We start from the raw sequence: 20,596 nt of genomic DNA, 5'->3' as shown, positions 1-20,596 counted from the left end.
TATATATATACATATATGCGTATACATATATACACACACATACAGTGGAATATCAGTCATAAATTATGGTAAATATATATATACATATATGTGTGTGTGTATATATATATACACACACACACACATATACAAATACAGTGGAATATCAGTCATAAAGAAATATGGTGAATATATATATACATACATATATATGTGTGTGTGTGTATATATATATATATATATATACACACACACACATACACACACATACAGAGGAATATCAGTCATTAAAAAAAAAAAGGAAATCTTGCCATTTGCAACAACATAAATGGACCTCAAGGGCAATATGCTAAGTGAAATAAGATAGAGAAAGGCAAATACCATATGATCCCTCTTACATGTGGAATCTAAAAAAAAGCTCATAGAATACAGAAAACAGATTGGTGGTTGCCAGAGGTGAAAGTAGGGGGTGGGGGAAATGGGTGAAAGGGGTCAAAAGACAAAAGAAAATAAAGTGCATTTGGCCTTCAAGTTGGGGGTGGAGGGGTTCATGCAGACGAGACAGGGGGTATTGAGGGCATGATGCCTTTATCTGTCACTACCACCCAGCTTGTCTATTTTTATTATTTTTGGCCACATAGGTTATCACAGGGACCATCCAAATATATTTTCCAAGAATGTTCAGGGCCCACATATGCATCTGCTGTTAGTATATTAGAGTACCATCAGAAAGTCAGCTATTTATGACTTTTGAATGCCACTGTACCTACACAGACACTTAGGTGAGTTTATCTCAGCTATTTCTCAAAGACAATGAAGTGCACTCTTTGGAAAATACTAGAAAATGAAGGTTGATTTCTTGGTAGTTCAAACCCAACATGCCCAGAAACGCATCATCTTCCCCTATAAACCAGTTCCTCCTCCCGTATTCTTTATCTCCCACTGGCTCAGTTAATTGCCCAAGGCAAAAACCAGGCATCATCCGGGATTCTATCCTCTCTCACCACCCACTGCGAAAAAAACAAAAACAAACATGTGGATCTTGGCTTGTCCTAAAGGTAAAGCCTACCTGGTACACCAATAAAGATTATATTCTAAATTTTATTACGGCTTGCATCGTTTAGTGGGTTGAATTGTGTCCCCTGTGAAGACACGTTCAATTCCTAAGCTCAGGTACCTGTGAATGTGATCTTATTTGGAAATAGGGTCTTGACGAATGTAATCAAGTTAAAATGTGATTACACTGGATTACAGTGGGCCCTAATCCAAGGAACAGTGTCCTTGTGAGGGGAAAACTTAGACACACAGACTCATGGAGAGAATGCCACGTGAAGACAGAGGCAGAGATTTGAGTGATACAGCTACAAAACAAGGAATGCCAAGGATTGTTAGCGACCACCAAAAGCTAGGAAAAGACAAGGAAGGATCCTCTCCTACGGCCTTGAAAGAGAGCATGGCCCTGCCAAACACACCGATTTCAGACTTCTAGGCTCCAAAGCTGTGAAAGAATAAGTTTCTGTTGTTCTAAGCCACCCAGTATGGGTTACTTTGCATTAGCAGCCCTAGAAAACTAATATACATCAAAAGATGATCAAGTAAAAAGTGTGTGGTTTCATAAGTCAGACACAATAATAGACCCATCACATTAGATCCTTAACCCTGAAGTTCTGCACTAAGACTAATGCTATCAGAAATAAGCAGCTACAGGTGAGTGAACCAGAACTGAGTCTTGAGGGCAGTCACAGTGTGAAGCTTCCCACCATGAAAGAGTATTAGATAGTATAAAGACAAAAGAAGAAAATATTTCTTAGGAATGCTAGCACTACAAAATGTAAGCAAATTTAGTAGATAAGCAAATTCCAAGAGAATATGTATAGACTATGCTTGTCTTTGGGGTGAATTATGAAGTGTTAACCATCCAGGAAACAAAACATCACTAATACTTCTACTACTGCCTTGATATCTCCACTCCCTGAATTCCTTTTCTTATCACCAAATAAATCACACTTTACACTTCAGTCTCTGTACAGGTTTGCCAGTAATTCTATAATTAGGGTTAATATGAACTTTCATAATAAACTCAATAAAATATTTTTTATATCTACTAAAGTCTCTTGAGAATGCAGTGATTAAAATAGAAGTTGAAGTATCACCGGATACTCAAAAGCAACCAGAGATACTCACCTAAGATTCTCAGAACTCAGCCATAAGAAGATATTTCCCTTTTACCTTTATTAATTTCCTCAACAGATTGAAAAAGGAGATGGGCTCCCTCTCCATACACTTGCCTCCCAAAATAAAAAAACAACCAATTCTAATGACCCACTAATTAGACAGAGAAGGACAAGAGTTATTTTTAAGGTTTCATGTGACAAGTTAAAATAAAAGTGTTAACACAAGTGAGATCTTTGTGATGACAGAATAGTTCTGTATCTTGATTTTGGTGGCAGTTACACAAATCTACACGTAATAAGATGACACAGAACTAGGCATACATATTGTGCCAATGTCAATCTCCTGGTTTTGATACTATACCATAATTATGTAAAAGATCAACATGGAGGAAACACAGAAACTCTCTGTACTACCTTTGTAACCTCCTATAAATCTATAATTCTTTTGAAATAAAAGTTTTAAAAAAAGAAACACATTCTGTGGCAAAAACTGTCATACATTAAGTGTTAAGTTTTAGCTACTACAATAGAAAAATATAGTCAGTTATGGCAAAAGAGTGAAAAGGTGTATGCTCTTTTAAATAAGATGATCAGTTACTACATAGACTCCATAGCGAGTTATCATTCATTGATGATTCAGTCAGATTCATCCTCCTGTTTATAACTTTACTTTGCTCTGTACTAAAAACCAACATAGTTCTAAAGCACACAACTTGACTAAAAGTAGGAAAGAGCCTTAAAGTAGTGGTAGATGCCAAGAGAAGCCACTGGCATTAAAAAATAATAATAATAATAAAGTAATAATCTACTCAGGAATGTAAAATATTCCCATTTGATGAATGTCACCAGTTCACTTCCAAAAGAGCCTCAGGAATATCTTGAAGGAATTAACAAAGTATCTGGTAGGTACATTAGATGAAAAGAATAAATCATTGACCATGTAGGTATGCATGTTTTCAAGATTTACGGTACTGGTTAATATTAACACTTAGGTTGTGATTTTCAACACCATCTACCAACATTGTATACAATTAGTTTTTCCCTTCCATAAACATACGAGAAAGGTAGAAAGTATTTCCTTCCATTTCTAAAAACAATAGATATAAAATATAATTGTTTGGGATCATATAAATAGGAAATAAGCAGAGGAAAAAAAAAAGAAAAACTAAGATTCTTGAAACAATTCTCATATATATACACACAATACAAAACTACTTAGTACAGTTAAACTAAAGGTCCCTAATTTTAAGAGCTATATATTCCATGCTCTGAAGTTAACACATTGTTCTGACCCCAACAATAGTAATAATAAATCTCTAAGTCTCTACCATAACTCAGTTTCACATTACCTGATAGTTATCACTGACAAACACATTCAGGGGTGACAGGACAAGTTGCAGCATGGTCTCCCTAAATCCTTTTTTCATTTCAAAACATAGTCTTTCCAAAAAAGCTGTAGGACACTCAGGGCCATCAGTAGTTCCATGCTAAAGTCAAGCAAAATACCATAATCAAGATACAGATAAAGACCAAGGAAGTACAGGAAAATAAAAATTACATTTATACAATTAAAAGACTGATATTTTAACAGGAGAAACAGTGCTTACTGACAAAAAGAAGTATTCTGTACCCAGAAAAAGACATTAGGTTCACTAAGCACCAGAGGTGATTCCTTTCCCATGCAACCCTAGGAACATGACATGGAACCAGTATGCAGCACAATGTTCTAGGGCCACACCCTCCCTATCTGGCCTGGCTCCAATGGCCATGGGTTCTTTGGACAATATAATCTCATTTCAAGTCAGCCCCAAGAGTCGTCCTTTAGAGTAAACCAGGATACTGTGCTGAATCCAAACCTCTGACACAACTCAACCTCCAGGGTCAAGTCTGAATCTTGATTTTGTAATAGGTCTAACATCCCAGACTGGTCTGGAGTTAGAGATAAAGGCTAAAAAATGTGAAGTCCTAGGACATCCATCAGGCAACTATAAACCTAGCAACTCAACAGCATGGCAAAATGTTCTAAACTTATATAGAACAGCAAAGAAGGAACTAAAGTGAAAGAAGAAAAACAGAACGGAAAATTATCAGTGATCGGGTAATTATACTATGAAGAAAATAATAAACTAGCTTTATAAAGATAAAAGGATAAATTCAGAAGTGTTTTTGAATGTGAATTTTTAATGTAAGTGTGTGCACACACAGACACAGTTTCCTACGCTGAGTGGATTTCATAATAAACTCCAGACTATTTCGACACGTAAACACTTACAACAGGAAGACGCCCGTGAACTTTGTGCAAATTAACAAGTACAGTAATATCCCAAGGACGCAAGGTAAGTGGATGAATTGACTTGGCTGAACTTTCATTTTCTTTTTTGTCATTTTCCATCCCAACAGCAGTCCACCCAGAGCTGGATGATGTTGACAGTGACAGAACAGGACTTGAAATAACCTCTTCAAAATCCATATACATGTCATCTTCCCCAAAGTAGTTTTCCTACAAATATTAAGAATAAATTGCCATCAAAAGAGATATGTAATAATAACTTTTCACCTTGGAGCCTGAAATTTGTAAACTAAGCAATTCTTTAACCTGTTTTAAAGCATCAGTCTATTTCCTTAAAATGAAAACGAGATACATATATTTAAGGCACCCACTTAATACTTAACTTCATATATTTAAGCAGCCACTTACTTGGCTGCTTAGCAAATAAATATTCCGTAGCAAAAAAAACGCCACAAAAAGTTACAGAAGTTATTAGTAAAGCTTCATGATAAAACCACCTCTAATTATAGCAAAAACTTGCAATTTAGGTCCTAAAAGAAACCTATGAAGATTTGAAAGGTTCAGTTGTTTTCAATCTGTGCTTCTCAGAGTTCTGAGGTAATAATACCCAGAGATATCCTTTGAGGGAAGCAGATCAATTCACTAAAAATCAATTTGGCTAAATCCAATTAGCTAAATCTGTAATTTATATATTACAGTTGGAATACTTATCAGGAATGTTTTAACAGCTTTAATAAGAATGTCCCATTTTCGTTACCTGTGACAAAAACATTATAAACAGTTACCAAAACTTCCTTTCACACAGTTCATCCTGGTTTCTTAAGTATTCGAATTTCAGAAGTGTTTCAACAATTAATATCTGGTTTCTTTTGCATCAGAATTTAAATTTCTTTTTTAATTGAAATTCTTTTTTCTCCCTATTAATTCCAAATTTAAATTTTGCCTATTTGATCTGTCAGTAGTAATCAAAAAGTTGTTAAAATATTCCAATTAACACTGTTAACTACATTTGCTCAATATTAAAACCAAGGTAGTATTTTGGTAAATTCTGCATTTTGGTTATTGACATATTTATTTTCTGGCTAGGGTTCTGGATATACGGCCAATTAATATCCTTTCATAGGAAAGGATATTGAAGGGCTTAAGGTCATTCAGTTAATTACTGGCAGGGCAAATATTAAAATCCCAAATATACTGACTTGCAGAACTGGGGCTTTTTCCTATATTCTCTACTGTCATCTGCCTCTAAATAATACAGGTCCTACTTCGAACCTGCTTGATTTAATTGTGCTTATATAACTCCGAAGCATGGACAAATTCAAACACAAATAGAAAGGTAAATAAATATTGGTTTTTATCCTGAATTCCAACATTAAATTTTTAAAACTCAAATATCTAATTGATTTCAATCAACATTAAAAACCTAGAGGCATTTGGAGCAGTAGTTCTCCCTCAGATCATCTGAGAAGGCTTTTCAAAACATACATGCTGTCCCAGTCCTGGAGATGGGTTCATCAGGTTTGCAGTGGCCATGGAGTCCAGAAACAAGTGGAAAATGGAAGTTCCTTTGGTGATTTTACCTGCACATGGCCTCCAGACCTAATCATCTCTGCCCTACCTCCCCTCCACACAACTTATCTAAGGAGTCAATGTATACTATTCATGTTTATTAGCTTTCAACATACTAAGAGTTACCAACAAATCATTAGAAATGTTATACTTATTTTAGCTAATTTTTAATAATACTAGCCTAATAATCTCTTATTTTTAAAAGATTCCCTTGTAGTCTCTTACAATTTTTAACACTAAAAAAAAAGATTCCTGTAGATTACTACAATTAAAGGAAAAAGATTCTCTTGGGCATAATGTTCAGTTTGCTACTAAACCAATCTCCACTTAATTATCTGAAACAGAAATAACTCATATCAGATTCTTTAGGGATTACTGAATCTCCAACATAATAGAAGACATTTGCTAAGTTTTATTAAATGTGTCAATGACTGTTTTTAAAGAGTTATAAAACACTAGAAGTCTTTTATGCGTTAACACATTTGTACCTGTTGAATATTATCAACAAAATGTACTTTATAAATCATAACTCTTTAAAAGTTAGCCTAACGTTAAATGTTTAATGTTGGTGTCTGATTTAAGTTTCGTGAGGTTTTTTAATATATGAGTTCCATCTGTAAGAGTTAATTTCTTATGGATTCACTAAAAAAATTACCAAAAGTTTGATCGAAGTATCTGGCAAGTAGTAATATATTATGGCAAACTTTTATGATATTTTAACATTAGTGAATGTATACAAATATTCAAATAAAAATCCTATTTCCATTTTAAACAACATTAAAAAAATCACTGGCTTATAGAATTGGGAAAATGTATTCTTTTGTCAAGTTTTTAGCATGGATGACTTTAAGAATGATAAACTACATTTTCAATTTACTTAGGAGTCCTCTGAAATTTTATTTTCCCAGAAATATTTTATTACATGAGTATCAAGTAACCTACTTTAAGTAACAGAAGACTGTCATTTTTTTTTCCCAGCTAAAATTTCATACTTATCCAATGATACTCATTCCTCAAAAAAAAAAAAGAAAAAAGAAAAAACAGGTATTATCAACAATAGTTAGAAGACAGCTAATAAAATCAGAAATGAAGGAAAAAAAACCCTACAAGTACTCTGTTTCCAATATTGTTTTTTTTAATTGAAACTTGATAGCCAGTCTTCTGTTCAAGACCAATAAAACTATTTTTTAATATTTTTTATTTTTTACATAATTTTTAAAGGTTATACTCCATTTACAGTTATTACAAAATAATGGCTATATTCCCCATGAAAATTATTTTTTAATAAGAAAAACATATATGTCATATATACCTTTAATCCATGGTTACTATTTGCCACCACTGATATGCTATCACTATTTAGATTCAGATTTCCTTCTTCCATTAAGAATAAATGTAATAAGACTAACAGAAGTCAATTCATAAAGGTAATATAAGAGGTATTGTTATCCAACCTTATGTCCGCAACATAAGAAATGACATGAAGTTTTAATATTACTGAAAGGACTTTGGGCTGACACTTAGAGTTGCTATGTAGTCTACATCTTCAGAAGACCTCTCATTTCCATAAAATGTCCTCATAAATTATAATGCACATTCACTAAATACTCTTCTTAGAATTCTTTGTAATAATAATGCCAGGCCTAGTTTCTATTGTGGATTTTGTGGAAGTCAGTTTTACAGTCAAATAAACACAGGGCAATTCTTTTTTTTCTAGTGATGTATCCTTTAGAATTTCTTGATGTTTAATTTCAATTACTGAGAAAAATATAATCTCAGTTACATGAGTTTTCATATTCTCTGTTTTCTTTTATATATACATACATACATACATAATACATGTGTCAAACCTAACTTCCAAAAAGTTTTAAAGCTCTAACACTGATACTAAGTAGAACATAAGTTATACATTAAAACTAATGAAAAAAGAGTAAGGGACATTTAAGACAGGATAACATCTCTATGTCAGCATGACACTAAGCCAAAAACAAACAACTGAAAGAGTTACATGTGACATATATTCCCAATAAAAGGAAGCAGAGAATTCACTGGGTTAGAAATTATTTTATAAACTATGTCAAAACTTAAAAATTTTAAATTTGTTTCAGTAGACACTTCATACAAGTTCTGAATTAACTTGATGAATATAAATACAAATATTTAGCACAACAAACTTCTGACACTACTAAAAAGTTGTTGTAAAGTCTGTAATGCATAGTGTGCGTCAAAACATAATAAACTACCAACATGGGTAACATATATGGAACAGAATTTATAAAGAAGTCTAAAACAAAGGTATGTCTTGCTTTCTCTGTGTTCTTTGTTATAGTCCTTTTTTTTGTTTATGTATTACTATGGAATTTTTTTAATTAAAAAAATTGAGGTTCAATGTACATGTGGTAATGCAAAAACAGTTATAATACTTCTCTAGTAGTATTCAAAACTGATATTATATCAATATAACCGCCTACACCTGATAACTAAATCATTGCTTATATTTAAATTAAAATATAATTCAGCCTCTTCTGGGAGACTATGGCTTGAAAATTCAATTTTAGATCCTTTATATGCACATGCAATCCCAAGAAAATAAGATATTGGGAGAAATAATATCTGAAGAATATTTTAGGCCAAAAAATGGTCACAAGAGAAAAAAATATGTTTCTGTGTGTGTGTGTGTTTCCTCCCTTTGAAACTGAAGAATTACTTCTTTACCCTTTCAAGAATCTCTAAAACCCTAGGGGAAGAAAAGGTAAAAAGCAAACAAACTATAGGTTTCCACAAATATTAAACACATTTTCCCTTGCATCTTTTACCTTAAATTACATCATCTGATGCTATATGGTAGTTTTTAGTAAATATAATACAGTAACTCAAATACTGAGATTTTACAAAACTTCAAAATTTATTCAGCCAGCACTTCTTAAAGACAGCCTTTGCTAACAAACCTTGATTGTCCTTCCCTGGCCAACCCTGCTCATCCTAGACCCTTTCCAGAATTATGTACTCCTGTTACTGTACATTAAGGGATTCCTTGTTAGCTAAGCATTCAATATCCAAACCTCTACAATTATGAAATTACAAAAGGAAGCAAATAAGTAAGCATTGATAAAATCAGATTCACACAAACATCCACACTACAACTAACTCTAAGGCTCATGATTGGTAATGTTTGGACAATTAGTCTCTCTTTGATTAACAGATGTAGTAAATAACCAATGGTACAATGAAAATCTAAAGCAAAGTGAATTTGCAAAATCCTGGAAAAATGCAAAATTTCACGAAGTAGCTGAATGTGATGTTGGATAACTGCTCAAATCATAGGTAAAACTATCAGTGATAAGTGAAAATCTGGAAGGCTTAGAGAAGTTACCTACAAAAGGGAATAAATCAACAAGAATTAGTGATGACTCACTAGGGACTTTTTAAAAGTATGATTTGAGTATCAAAAGAATAAAAATGATATACAGAAAACTGAAAAAGTGCTCAAATATTTTTCTTAAAATAGCCTCTCTTCATAATCATGCTCCAGACAGCAACCTTAAAGTGCTATCATACTATGCAGTCATACAATTTCACTGTAAAAATTATACCAGAATGAATCAACACTTGATTTGGTCTTTGCTCAAAGAAGTAGTGCATATTTCTTCAGAGCCTAAATTTGTCATACTCTGAAATGAATTCATTTTCACATATTTGCTTCAATTTTCAAGATAGAGCTCCAAACAAATCTTTGCTTATTACTTACCGTGAAATGAAGTTGTTGGTTTTTGATAGACTCACTTGAAGTAGCCTTTTCCTAGTACAATTATCCTCAGATAACAAAGTTCTTTTATACTTCTACTGCTGCATTAATTACAATGTGTTAAAATTGTCCATATATATATATCTATCTATCCTGCTATATCCCTCTAGCTTATCTTCTTACGGACAGATGCTATATCATCTGTATCTCTAGCAACTAGCACAACTCCTAGAACACACTAATTGCTCAAAATAAAAAATGCTAAACTAAGGAGTACACAATTTTTAATAAATAATTTTATAATTGGGTCTAACACCACAAACCTAGCTGACATATATAACATATCCTAAATACTTAAAATCATATAATTGGCCATTTCAAATGGTCTCAATTTCAATTAGATGTTAACTGCTTTTCCTATGTTTAAAAATATGGAGGTTCTTTTAAAATTCTTACCTTTATACATAGAAAGGCATTTAATAGAGGTCCATAGAGAGTTATCTGAGAATCTGGAGAAAGTTCCATTTCTACATGAAGTTTATCAGGTGGAAGTTCTGAGGGATCAATAGGTGGACGTGAAGAAGTAGAGGGAGAAGAAACAACTCTGTCTGTTTTCTGGGATGGCCTTAATACAGATAGCATTGTTTCTTCCATTTCTGACACTGGAATAAATTGAGGAAAAAAGAATAATGTTTGAGGGGTGAGAGAGGAAAGCACCTCTTAAAAGTTCTTCAAAGAACTAGTTACTAAGAAATTCTATTTTGCAAATATGAAAGCAACTAATGCTGATAAAATATCTGTAGAATATACTGAAAACAAACCTGAAAGAGTAATAGTTAAGAATGCAATAAAGAATGGACTTCATTGAAATATGTATAAAAATATATAAATCAAACTTCAAAGAATCGATGAAAAGTTCCCATTAACAAAGGCAACATTTCCATCAAGTTCTGTCAACATACTGTAAATCTGGGTCACAATTAGGCTTTAACTATACTTAGGCATTAAACTATAAAGTTATTTTCACATAAACAGCTATTCAAATGCAGTGTGACATTATTAACATATACATAAGAGAAAGTTACAAAAACTATTCTTAAAAACTTAACTCACTGGAAAAATACACAGAAAATATCACTTAACCCTAATTCCACTTTGGATACAAATAAAGCAGCACTTAAGGCTCAGGGAAACTATAAATGATATGACAGTTGTCAAAATGCATTAAAGAAACTAACATTTCACAAAATCAAGCGCTTTAAATATATAGATTTACATATACCTAACTTCATACTCCAGCTCTGCTGCTTCTAGCTCAGCAGACCTTGAGAAAATTACTTACTTTCTCTGAGCATATCTCCTCAACTCTACAATGACAATAATAATTATAACATCTATCTCACAGAGTTGCTTCAAGAGTTAAATGAGATAAAGTAAACCAGGAAACAGCTTGGCCTAGTATTTGATATAGTACTTGATATACAGTAAATGCTCAATGAAAGTTGGCTGTAATTATACCAAAATCCTTAAAAAATTTTAAATGTATAAAATTGCCAATAGATGCATTTTCAAATATTTTTAATTTCTCCTTGTATCTTTGATGTTTATCAATTATAACACTAGATATTTCAACGTACAAATTATATAAAAACACTTACATGACTGTTTTAGCTGTTCATCTGCTTTTTGTGGATAAATTGGATGCCATGTGTAATCAATTGTAAGCATGACACTTGGGACAGTCCAGCATTCAACCCAACCAGCCCTTTGAAGAGTAAAAATAAAGTTTCTAGTCTGGTACTTCTTCCTTTGATTGTATACAGACACCAGTTACAGATAATCAAATTTTACTGTCATTCTTTTAAAGAATTAGAAGAGTAATTTCTCCACATAAACACAAAATACTTAGATCACTAATATTAAGTACTTACTTTTCTTGAGTAATGTTCCGCCATTTTGGTTTAACTGTTTTCTGGCCACTTTGACATTCAGCAGGAATACCAGTATCATGAGCCATTTTATTTGGGTGGCAATTCTTTACCAGCATAAATAATGAATATTTACTAGGGTGGCAATCTGGTAGAAACAAATGAAGATCAACATCTTCTCCCTAAAAAATAATTTATAATAACCCAAAGTAACAAAATAGGTACATAAATTTGTTAGGTTACTATTTACAGGCAAGCTTATCTATAATAATTAAACAGAAAATAAACATAAATTTGAAATGGCAGGTTTTACACTGAATAATCAGGTAAGTAACTGGAATAAGATCTTACATTGACTGAAACTAAATTCTGCTTAGAAAGTCAAGAAAGGGACTTCCCTGGTGGCACAGTGGTTAAGAATCCACCTGCCAATTCAGGGGACATAGGTTGGAGCCCTGGTCCAGGAAGATCTCACATGACACGGAGCAACTAAGTCTGTGTGCCACAACTACCGAGCCTGTGCTCTAGGTCCCGCGAGCCACAACTACGGAGCCTGAGTGCCACAACTACTGAAGCCCGCGCGCCTAGGGCCCGTGTTCCACAATAAGAGAAGCCACCGCAATAAGAAGCCCGTGCACCACAACGAAGAGTAGCCCCTGCTCTCCGCAACTAGAGAAAGCCCATGCGCAGCAACGAAGACCCAACACAGCCAAAAATAATTAATTAATTAATTAACCTTCTTTAAAAAAGATAATAATAAAAATAAAATCTCTAAGAAAAAAAAGTCAAGAAAAAAAATCAGGGAAATAAACAGCACAGTTTCTAGAAAACAGTAAGAAGATTATCTACCATGGGTTTCCTTGGATATTTCACACGTAACTCAGTAAAAAAAAAATTAAAAATCAGCTAATATAAGCTCAGGTGGAATATGTTCTGTATTTTTAAAAATATGATTGTCTATTTTGATTCTAGTAAGTCTTGGTTCCTCAAGACTTACTAGAATTTAAGAATTATATCAAAGGATCTTCACTGAGTTTCACTTTTTTTCCTCATGGGTCCCTGAATCTTTGCTCATTTTGATGCTTGGTTTCTTAACAGGAAGCACCGTGGGGTGGTTAAAAGAGTGGAGCCCTAAACTATACTGCCTGGGCTCCAATTCTAACTTGGCCACTCACTAGCTATATGACAAGTTACATAAACTTGCCTCCTTAGTTTCCTATTCTGTAAATGCAGATAATAACAACAACTACTTCAAGAGGGCTGTTCTGAGAATGATTAAATGAGTTATTACACATAAAGCACTTGGAGTAGTGTCTGGCACAAAGAAGATGTTAATACTTGCTGGCTGCTCTTATTATTGTTGCTATTTTTTACCTTCATAACCTCCATCAATACTACAACTACTAATGATTGTGTACCTTAAAGTTAGGTGTACCATGAACTTTGAACTCCTAAGAGCTGGCTTTTGGATCATGGGGTTTACTCCTTGAATTCATGGTTAAAATTAAGAATGAAATACAGCTGACCCTTGAACAACACAGGTTTGAACTGCACAGGCCACTTATACATGGATGTTTTTTCAGCAGTAAATACTACAGTCCTACACAATCTGTGGTTGGTTGAATCTGCAGATGCTGAACCTCAGATACAGAGGAACCAAGGATGTGGAGGATATAAGGAGAACTGACTCTAAGTTGCACACAAATTTATGATGGCAGGGAGGGTCAGCGTCCCTAACCTCCACATTATTCAAGTGTCAACTGTATAGAGAAATGTAAAATCCAGTTCACAGACTAATATTAGAGTTAGAATAAGTTCTTAAGAGAACATATAGATTAGTCACAGAGGTCAGAAATGAGCTCTAACAAAATAATGCACTCAAGGAATTTTTTTTTTTTTTTGCCCAGCTTTTTTTTTTAATAGAAGTATAGTTGATTACAATATTATATTCATTTCAGTCATATAACACAATTCAGTGTTTTTATGGATTATATGCTATATCAATACGAAGTTATAAAATATTGACTATATTCCCAGTGCTGTACATTGCATCCCTGTGACTTATTTTATAACTGGTAGTTTATATCTCTTAATCTCCTTCACCTACTTCACCCCTCCTCCTTCCCCTCCCCCCTCTGGTAACCACTAGTTTGTTTTCTGTATCTGGAAGTCCATTTCTGTTTTATCTGTTCATTTCGTTTTGTAGATTCCAAATATAAGTGAAAACATACAGTATTTGCCTTTCTCTGTTTGACTTATTTCACTAAGCATAATACCCCTCCAGGTCATCCACGTCATAAATGGCAAGGTCTCATTCTTTTTTATGGCTGAGTAATACTCCAGTGAGTATATATATCACATCTTTTTTATTCATTCATCTGTCAATGGGCACTGAGGTCACTTCCATATCTTGGCTATTGTAAATAATGCTGCTATGAACACTGGGGTACACATATCTTTTCAAGTTACTGCCCAACTTCTTAGGGGAACTTGGGGAACTCAGGGGAAAGGCAGAATATTACAGTTAACTACAAAAAAGAAACAGGCAACTTCAGTGTGCCACTGAAGTTAGTGAACAATGGTGGAAAACCAAAATACTTCAGGGTGGCAACAGGATGGGCAGGAGAGAGTGAAGGTAAGTGCTGGGAAACCAAACTTACTAATAAACCTTGTGGAATAAACAATGCATCCAATTATACGTACTCTTAAAGAGAACTTGGTATTACATGTAGCTGGAACAAAGTCCGTAAACGGCAAAGAGAAATCAATGTTTAACGTTTCCCCGCAGGCTGCCAGGTACACTGCAAAAAAAAAAAAAAAGAAAAAGAAATTTACTTTTAATTTCAAAAAAATTTTAAACAAAAACTGCCTTAAATACACACCTAAACAAAATTAAATTTAATATGCTTAGTGTAATACAAATTCTGAAGTAGTTCTCTGAGAGTCTTATAAGACAATGGAAAAAAAGATCAATTCTAGTATCTATTAAAACTACAAAAATCAATACCAGTTTTCTTTGTTGGTATTTGTCTTAATGAACAGAATACTAACCTCATTTTTAAAAAGTACTTACCATTTTCCTGTTGTTTAGTGGAACAGTCAATCCAATTGTGCTGATTAGCTGCCCAAATCATTTCAAATTGATGAAACATGATTTTAAAATTCCATGTATATGGAACAAATGAAAAAATGTCTGGAGCACTATCACTTGACCAGTCTTGAATTAAATCTAAAATTATTGAGGTAGGAGACAGAATGTAAAATTAATTGAAATTCAGAAAACAAAATAAAAATATTCTAACACCAAAAAGTTTCCTATTGTTATCTAAAAAGAACTTTTATACAAAAATATTAAGAGGTGATTAAGATGTAGCTAAATGATTTGACAGTAAAAATGCTTACTTACTAATCACAGTTCCAAATAAGAAAACTTTTAAGCATTTCATATACCTATTATGTTTTTAAAGAAACTTCAGAAGATAAAAGAGGAAAAAAAAATTACCTGATATTCTGTTACCAAAATACCTAACATTGTGGATATATCTCATCCTAGTTCTTTTTTCTATGTAGATTTTTACACTATTCTAGATGTACAAGTTATATTACTTTTTTTCATTGAACTCAAAATTTTGTCATGTTATTTCATACACATTAACAAAAATTTTGTTCATTAAAAAGATTTGCAAAGATTTACTTAACCATTTACTGTACTTGGATATTTAGACTTTCTTCAAATTTTTTTATATATAATGTTATCATGTATATTTTCATGCAAGATATTTTACATACTCAGGATTATTTTGTCAGGATAGATTTAAAATATGGATTTGCTAGGTCAAAGTTTATGAATTTTTTTAAGACTATTATAAATCACAAAACTGCTTTCCAAGAGTAGTAGATCCATTTATGCTCCTATTAGAAATGTATGGTCAACTATCCATTTCACTGTACCTGCTCCTGCATTATATTTCTTTCTACCTCTCTCCCTTTCTCTATTTTTTGTTTTGGCGGGGGTGCTGGGAGTGGGGGTGATGCAGCTTGATAACTGGTAATTGAAAAATGCTCTCTCACTTTAATTTAATTTCTTAATTACAAGTAGGGCTGAACATTATTCGTGTTGTTTTATTCACAAAACAAATACCTACAGAATGTCTACTGTGTGCCAGACTCTGTTTTAGACTGTGGGAATACGATGTGAACAAAACAAAGACTTGGCCTTAGAATGATAGTCAGTCATCTTTGTTGATTGCTGATTTACTGTATTGCTGATTTGTTGGTTTAAGTGTTGTTTTTTAAAATGGTGTTCATAGTCTGATCATAGTTCATAGTTCTTAGTCTGCTTAACCTTTCATACCTTAATTTTTTTTTTAACCTCAATAGGCAAAAAGTCTTTATATAAAGATGTTAGCCCTGTTCTATCACAGTGCTTTCCTCTACTTTTCCTCTGGCATTCACATTATTGCATGCATTGTATACTCCCGGCAATGATGTTCTTCAATAAATGGTCTCCTCCTAAAAGGTGTCAAGCTCATCTTTGTATACTCACAGTACATAACACAGTGCTATAAAATCAGAACTTTGTGTATTTGAGAGAGGGAAACAACTACAAGTACCATTGTTATAGCACAAACTCTGACAACCAGACATTCCTGGGTTTAAATTGTGGCTTTATCATTTTACTAGTTACATAATCTTGAACAAATGACTGAAATGTTACCGGTTTTCTCTTTTACAAAATGGGGACAACTTCACAGACTTATTGTGAGAATTTAGATGATATATGTGAACTTTTAGCACAGAAACTGCCATAGGATAAGCACTCCACAAACAGTAGCACTTAGTATTAAAGATATTCTAAGGAAAATAATAGGCAAAAATAATTAAATATTTAAAGTGGTTTTCTTTGAATTTTAAAGGAGATCTTTAAACTGAAAAATATTAGATTCAGTAATGAAATCAGAAGTCAAATATCATATGAACTCATTCAAAATTTAGCTGCAATGTACAGAAACTTGTGCACATATATTAGATTCCTCTCTTGATAAAATAGCAAAATAATACATTTGATATCAAATTTTAATAACAATTTAAATTAATCTTACTAAGATGCAGTTTTACTATATCAACAATAAAAGGCATATGGCTATTAACCTGTTCTAAGACTAGAGAACGGAAATTTCCACTTAACAATTTTACTTTAAATATATTTTTATTTCATTTAACAAGCAATCACAGTAGCTCATCATACCTTATAGTATCTACGCCTACTTCTAAAATTTTACTTCTACATACCGCCCTACCTAACTAACCTGACTGCATCCCTACTATCTAACTTTATTCTTTAACACAGCGTTCAGCACTTAAGAGATGCCCAGAAGTCATCTCTGGGATTAGCCAACTACACACTACAAATTCACCATTCATCAAGTTGATTTTCACACTTTTCTTCCTCATAAACATTTTTGGTTCTGCACTTTTACTCAAACTATTCATCCCTTCTAAAATGAACACACTCTTTGGTAACCTCTTTGTTGCAGGAAAACTCTAACCATCTTTAACAACAGCATGACACTACAGAGACAGTACAGAGTACTACAGTCAAAAAATTGTTCTTAAATGTCTCTTCCACTTACTAGCTTCGTAAGTCTGCCCAAGTCATTGAATGTTTCTTCAATTTCCTCATTGTTAACTCAAGGATAACAATAACAGCTATCCCTTTTCAGAGTTGTTGTGAAGATGATACCAATGAACATGCTTTGGAATGTTTTATGAAAACATACGATGCAAATTTTAGTTAATATTACTGAGCTCATTTACAAAGACCATTTCTGATCTTAATGTCCTTCCTTACTTTCTCTAATTATCTTCAGATAGTATTGATTTCCTCTGTATCCACGTCTTACATGCATTTGTTAGCTTTGAAATTCATGCTTGCACTCAACGTGTGTGTGTGTATATATACTGTTATGTATTGTTTTATTTGTCTAAGTCTAGTACTACACACGCCAATATACTTGAGACTGATAAATAAATTCCCGTAAGTGATATCCCTATAAGTTCTCTCTGAGTTGAGATCATGGCTTATATTTGTTTTGAATCATTATTAATAAGTGACTCTCAACTTATACTGGTTGCATTTATCTACTTCACACTACTACTTAAAAGACTGAGCTATAATTGCTAGTAAAATAAACACAAATTCAAATAATCTACTAATCATCTAAGGAAACCAACATAATTTTATAGTTTTTAGCCAATTTCTATTTTAATGTCTTCCTAGTTTTTTTAATATCTTATCTAAACATCAGTATAGTCTGCAATATAGTTTCCCTACCAGCTTATACAATATCTTTACTGACAAATATGAAAAATTATGGTAAGAAAATATTTTTACTAGGAACCTCAAAAACTACTTCCAATATGTATTTCTCCTTAAAACAAAAGCTGCTCTTATTACCAGGTGGTCTTACCAAATAAATTTATTTATTTGGAAGCACTTTCTTGATGACGGCCTTAATCATTTAGATAACAAAATTTTAAAAGTTGTGAAGTTGGTAATCTAAATGTTAGTCTGGGAAAAAACTCACCTACAACTCACTTTATAATTAAGTTGACAGGCCAACACCCTACAAAATGTCCATCACCTGGTACTGGGGCTTTGCAATACCATTATATTGTCTTCTTCTCCCATTATCAGAGTAAACCTAAGTCAATTTCATTATTGCCTGTAAAGACTTCACTTTTGCCTTTGTTTTACATCTTTTATTCCTGAGGCTCTATATTGTATTTATCATGAAGAGATCTCTGTCCCACATTGAAATCTCTTAAGAACAATTTTATCCCACTAATAACTGGCATGAGAATGGCTCTTGAGGCATATTAGGTATTCCCTCACACCAAATAGATAATTTATTTTCTGCAAAAATCTGTCAACAGAGAAATGTAAAACTGAGAAAAGAGAAAAGCAATTCAAACACTATGACCAAGTATGTTCTCTCCAAGGCTAAATTAATATCACTCTCTGATAGTATCTTTTTTAAAGAATAAATAAGTTTTTGAAGGACTCTAGAAAGATTTCAGAAGTAATATATCTAAATTTTATAGCTGTTAAATCTGGGAGATGAGAACTTAAGTTTTGTACCTTTCTATATTTTTTAAATTTCTCCAAATAAATTTTAGAAAAAAATAACTAAAAAGTGAAGTTAAATAGGTATAAGCATAAAGATTAGATTTAGAGAAAGAAAACAATTTAAGAAAAAACACAATTGTAATTTAGGAAATGTGTACTTGTTTAACTAATACAATATTCAGTCTAAATGTAAGCGCTACTACAAAATAAAGTTTAAATTTTGAGAAATTTATACTTCTACTCCAAGTATTCTTAGCACTGCTAAAGTCTGAGATTGTGAAATTCTGGAGGAAAAACAATGTGAAGTATTGAATGCTTGAAAATACTGGGTTTTTTCTTTAAGTTTAAATAAATTAAATAATTTATAATTTTAAAAGTCTAAAAAGAAAGAAAGAAACTGGAATCTATTTTAAAAGATTAGCAAAGTTAGAAATGATAAAATCTTAAGTGAGAAGGAAAAGACTATGCAAAGAAGCTATCTATATAAAGACAGATTCTTGAACCAGACTATTTGGGTTGGAATCCTAGCTTGACTTAGTCGTGTAACCCTGGACAAATTGCTTAACCACTCTGTAACTCACTGCCCTCATCTGTAAAATAAGGATAATGATAATAAAATTGACCTCAGAGAATTATTATGAGGATTTAATGATTTAATATGTGAAACTGCTTAGAACAGACACAGACACTAATACACACTGTAAGTTTTAGCTATTATTTTTTTCATAAATCTGAATTAAGTAGTACTTATTCAATATTCAGCTTCACTGACAAAAATTTAACTTGCCAGGGACTCTGTCAAAGTTTCTACTACTGGGACCTTGACTTGAGCCTTGGAGAAGAATTATACAACTGCAAAAATACAGGATCATCCTATCTAATCCCCACGATAAGGCTCCTGATCAAAGCAAAAAACAAATATAGAAGACGAATGATTGAACATATTATAGTAGTGGCATCATTATAAAAGGCCAAAACTCTAGCAATAGCAAAATTAGGTTAGAAATTGTTATCCTTCTTTCACAGATAAGGAAACCGAAGCTTAAACAATTAGGAAATTTGGCCAACATCATATTGCTAGTAAGTAATGTCAGGACAGGGAAACCTGTGAATATCTTAATCACTGCTATACCCACAAATATTAGTACTCAGCACAGAATGCTTGTAAATGATTGGTGGGTGGATGGACGAACAGATAAATGCAGCAATCAGTCAAGCAAATATTAGGAGTTCTGGGGTAGCCACTGATCCTAGAAAAGCAGACCAACTCTGGCTAAACTTCTTACAGAAAGGCTCAAAAAATGCTTATTTTTATGTAGCAATATTTATGTCATTCAGAGACTAAGACCACATGTTCCCATAATCATAAAATAATGAGTAGCTATCATAATACGCTGCAAGAAATAAAAGAATTTTTTCCACCTAATGACAGCATCAACTCAATTATACATGCCAAGAGAAAGGAGTTAAGTAGGGACTCCAAATACAAAAATAACATATTTGACTATTTGAATATACTATCTGTGGATTACTAACTAAAACAAAATAATAAAGCCACGATGATGCCTAATTCAGGAAGAGAAAGAAACTGATTCATCTTCCCCAACTTATCCCCCACTAGACTGACACAAAAATGAGTTCTTGCACTTCCTCCTAAGCTCAATTTGGGGTTCATATTTTCCTTGTTTGGGTTAGAAGACAGCACAGAACATGTATATTTCAGTTTTTCCTTTGATAAACTTGGCTCCAAAAGAAGTATAAAATAAAGTATGAATTGTGTCA

The 20,596-nt window shown here is 32.8% G+C and overlaps 1 protein-coding gene across 1 annotated transcript in view; it reads right to left on the bottom strand.

The window, feature by feature from the left end:
• The window catches only part of BLTP1 (bridge-like lipid transfer protein family member 1), a 203,020-nt gene that overhangs the window by 125,122 nt on the left and 57,302 nt on the right, over positions 1-20,596 (bottom strand). Inside the window, exons 16-22 of the mRNA XM_028492249.2 lie at positions 14,759-14,914; positions 14,389-14,486; positions 11,689-11,867; positions 11,416-11,522; positions 10,214-10,419; positions 4,426-4,653; positions 3,503-3,640 (exon numbers count right to left, since the gene is read on the bottom strand). Coding sequence (XP_028348050.1) covers positions 3,503-3,640; positions 4,426-4,653; positions 10,214-10,419; positions 11,416-11,522; positions 11,689-11,867; positions 14,389-14,486; positions 14,759-14,914 — 1,112 coding nt within the window. The remainder of the gene's footprint in view (positions 1-3,502; positions 3,641-4,425; positions 4,654-10,213; positions 10,420-11,415; positions 11,523-11,688; positions 11,868-14,388; positions 14,487-14,758; positions 14,915-20,596) is intronic.

This window comes from Physeter macrocephalus, chromosome 7 (genome assembly GCF_002837175.3).
Source record: "Physeter macrocephalus isolate SW-GA chromosome 7, ASM283717v5, whole genome shotgun sequence".
NCBI lineage: Eukaryota > Metazoa > Chordata > Mammalia > Artiodactyla > Physeteridae > Physeter > Physeter macrocephalus.
This window is presented reverse-complemented; position numbering and strand designations above follow the sequence as displayed.